Here is a 3,279-nt window from a genome sequence, read left to right as displayed (position 1 = left end):
CCCCCCCCCCCCCCGCACACACACACGGAGGATCGCCAAGGCAACCCAGCATCCCCAGTGTCCCGAGAGCAGGAGGATGGACCAGGGGCCGCGGGGGGCAGCGCCGGCCCCTTTCTAGAACCCGGCCCCGCCCGCCTGGCCGCTGCCCTCCCGGATCGCCCCCGGCCTCCGCCGGCCTCCGCCTGTCCTCTCCGCCACCCGCTCCGGGCCGAATACCTTGAAAGCGATGGGCAGGGTCTTGTTGCAGCGCCAGTGCGTGGGCAGCACGGAGCAGAGGAAGTTGGGGCTGTCGGTGCGCACCAGTTCGCCGGGGTGGTCGGCCAGCACCTCCACCATGCTGCGATCGCCGCTCCTCAGCTTGCCGGCCAGGGCGGCGCCGGCGTCCGGGGCGCCCAGCGGCAGCGCCTCGCTCATCTTGCCCGGGCTCAGCGCGGTGGAAGGCGGCGTGAAGCGGCGGCTCGTGCTGGCATCTACGGGGATACGCATCACAACAAGCCGATTGAGTTAGGACCCTGCAAACAGCTCCTACCAGACGGCGACAGGGGCGCGGATCTTCGGCGAGCAGCTCCAGGGAGACCAACATACAAGTTCAGGGGCCTTTATTGCTGCGGGGGGAGGGGGACTGGGGGAGGCTGGAGGCTAAGTTACTAACAGTCCAGGAGGGGGAAAGTTCTGTGATGCCGGTCAGCTTCAGACCCGGCAGGGCTCCTAGCAACCGATCGCTTAATGCTTTAAAAATTGGGCGACTAGAATCCAAAGTCAAATGCCAAAGGAGACTGTCTTCTGAGTCTTGCTTTCAGAGTTTAACTTCAGTCTTTGGATGTTAAAAAAAAAAAAAAAAAAAAAAAAAAACCCGGAGGCAAAATTCTCATACACTTCCTAAAATATTTATACGGAGAGCAAAAGGACGAGCAAATACATAATTTGGAAGTTCCAGTAGTTAATCGCCTGTCAGGTTTTTCTTTTTTTTTCAGGTGAGTTTTGTTTAAAGTCCCAGTACAACACAAAATATACGAGTGTCTACCATACGCAGAGCCGCTTTCATCATGCAAAACTGGCTTCGGTTCTTAAAAGCAAGAGCTGCGACTTCCAAAGGTCATTCTACTAATGTATGTGCACGTATATATAAATATATACATATGCTCTACTTCATAAAATATTTACAATTCAATCTGTAGAGAATTTAAACACAACAGAAATCCATTAATGTTCGCTGCTTTTTTTTTTTTTAAGTAGCCTTGAAAAGCTTCAGTAGTTGAAGAAGGGCTGGTCTAGAAATAACTTGTCATGTTCTCTTAATAAATTCTGGCAAAAAGCTCAGTTCGGAAAATTCAGCTTTTCAAAGAAAAGCTAATCTTAAAAAAAAAAAAAAGTCCAAGTCGATGACACTCAGAGTACGGCTCTCCACATCTGAGAACTCGGGTTTGGGGATGTTGGTTAAGTTTGTGGCTGATCCTGTGGTTGGTGGGAGTTGAGCAGCAGCCGAGTCACACGCACGCAGACACGCACTCTTCCGAAGCCAGCCACTGTCTACATCGACTCGATGAGTCAGCCCGACTTGGGCAGTAGCGAGATGATCTTCCTCCAACGTCGCCCCAGCGCCGGCCGGTTAAATGCCCGGACGCGCCTATACCTACGATCACCGCGTAACCGCAGCAGGTGGAGCGGGCCTGGAGAAGAGGCTCCGCGGCGCAGATCGAAACAGATGGGGTGGCTCGAATTACACACGCAGTCACACTCCCACGCACACTGCCACGCACACGCAACTTCACGTCTGGCCTCGAAGCACAGCACACTTTCTCCTGCAGTTGTCAAAGGAAACAACCGGGGAAAAGTTCACAGGCAGGAAAGAAGTTGAAACATCCAGCCAAGAAGCCAGTTCATTCAAAAGTAAGAGAGAAAGAAAAAAAAAATCGTAGCTCCAACGCAGGTCAAGAAGAAGCAGCAAAAGGTTGACTTTCTTCTGGCGTCCCCAGGAGCCCCAGGAAGAGATGCCTGCCGGCGCAAGGCCGGGCAGCGTGGTGCCCTGGCTGGGTCCGGCCGCGGGGCGCCCGTCCCGCCTGCGCCCGCTGGCTCTATGAATGAGAGTGCCTGGAAATGAACGTGCTTTTACTGTAAGCCCGGCCCGAGGAATTCCATTCCCTCAGCTCTTTTGCATAGGGGCGGCTGCCGGCCAATCACAGGCCTTTCCGGTATCAGCCAGGGCGCGGCTCTCGGCCGCGGGCTCCTGGAATTGGCCCGCGCGCCCCCGCCGCCGCCGCCGCCGCGCGCTACTGTACGCAACCCCCGAGGAGAGTCCGAGGCTACCGCGGCCTCCCCGCTCTCCCCGCGCACTCGCATCCACGCACACACACGCACACACTCACACATTAGCCCGAGGCCCCGCCCTGGTGCGGACCGCGGCCCTGCGTCTCTGCACAGATGCACAGTCGCGCGGCCGCCCGCCCGGGGCTGCAGTGCGCAGCGGCGCCACAGGCGGCCGCGGTCTAGAGACCGAGGAGGTGGAAAAAGAGGAGGCCGGCCGGCCCAGGGAGGGCTTGGGCCGCTCGCTGTGCCCCGAGCGGCCCGGGCCCGGAGACCAGCTGGAGGGAGGCGCCCCTCGTGCCCTGGAGATGCAGCGGCCGCCGCGAGGCTCCTGGGACCGGCGCCGGAGCCCCGGGATGGCCCCGGGCCCTGCGCGGCCACCCACGGCCGAGCCTCTGCTTCCCCGGCTTGGGTGGGATTCGGCCGCGAGGGGGCCAGAGGGCCGAGGGCCCCGACTGGAGAGCGGCTCCGCGCGGCACCGTAGCCGGTGGGCAGCAGTGGAGAAGTGGCGCTGATTCATTTAATGAGGCCAGAAGGTCTAGGTCTCCATAACAGGGATTTGTGTTTTCAGTTTTCTCTCTTGGTTTGTTTTCTTTAATTGGTGTTTTTCACCGCGTCTGGGCTGCGGCTTAATTATGCAGCGCGCCCCACTCAGTCTGAGTGTGCTTCGCGGCGAGCAAAGGAGTGTCCCGATCAGGAAAGACCCCAAAGAACAAGCTACGGGAAATAAAGTTGAAAGCATCCGCGGGGCTGGTTCCCTGTTCTCCGAGCGTCGGCTCCCCCGCAGGCGGCACGGAAAGCCCACCGCTGGGCCCAAGTCGCCCGAGCCCCGCACCCACCTTCGGCTCCCCGGAAATGGCGCTGGCTCCTCTCCCCGCCCCCGCGCGCCCGAGCGGCCCGGGGTGCTGAACCCACCCTGGCTTTGCGCGCTGGCGGGAACTTCCCCAGAGTCAGTCCCCGCGGCGCCGCGGGCAT

General features: G+C 59.4%; 1 protein-coding gene across 4 annotated transcripts in view; it reads right to left on the bottom strand.

The window, feature by feature from the left end:
- Positions 1-3,279, bottom strand: part of RUNX1 (RUNX family transcription factor 1) — a 242,891-nt gene that overhangs the window by 86,555 nt on the left and 153,057 nt on the right. For all 4 annotated transcript variants that reach the window (XM_040620989.1, XM_040620991.1, XM_040620988.1 and 1 more), the window contains one exon: positions 217-470. In XM_040620989.1, coding sequence (XP_040476923.1) covers positions 217-470 — 254 coding nt within the window. The remainder of the gene's footprint in view (positions 1-216; positions 471-3,279) is intronic.

Source organism: Ursus maritimus, unplaced genomic scaffold, assembly GCF_017311325.1.
Source record: "Ursus maritimus isolate PB19 unplaced genomic scaffold, ASM1731132v1 scaffold_4, whole genome shotgun sequence".
Lineage (NCBI taxonomy): Eukaryota > Metazoa > Chordata > Mammalia > Carnivora > Ursidae > Ursus > Ursus maritimus.
Note: the sequence above shows the minus strand (reverse complement) of the source record. Positions and strands in the feature narration are given on the sequence as shown.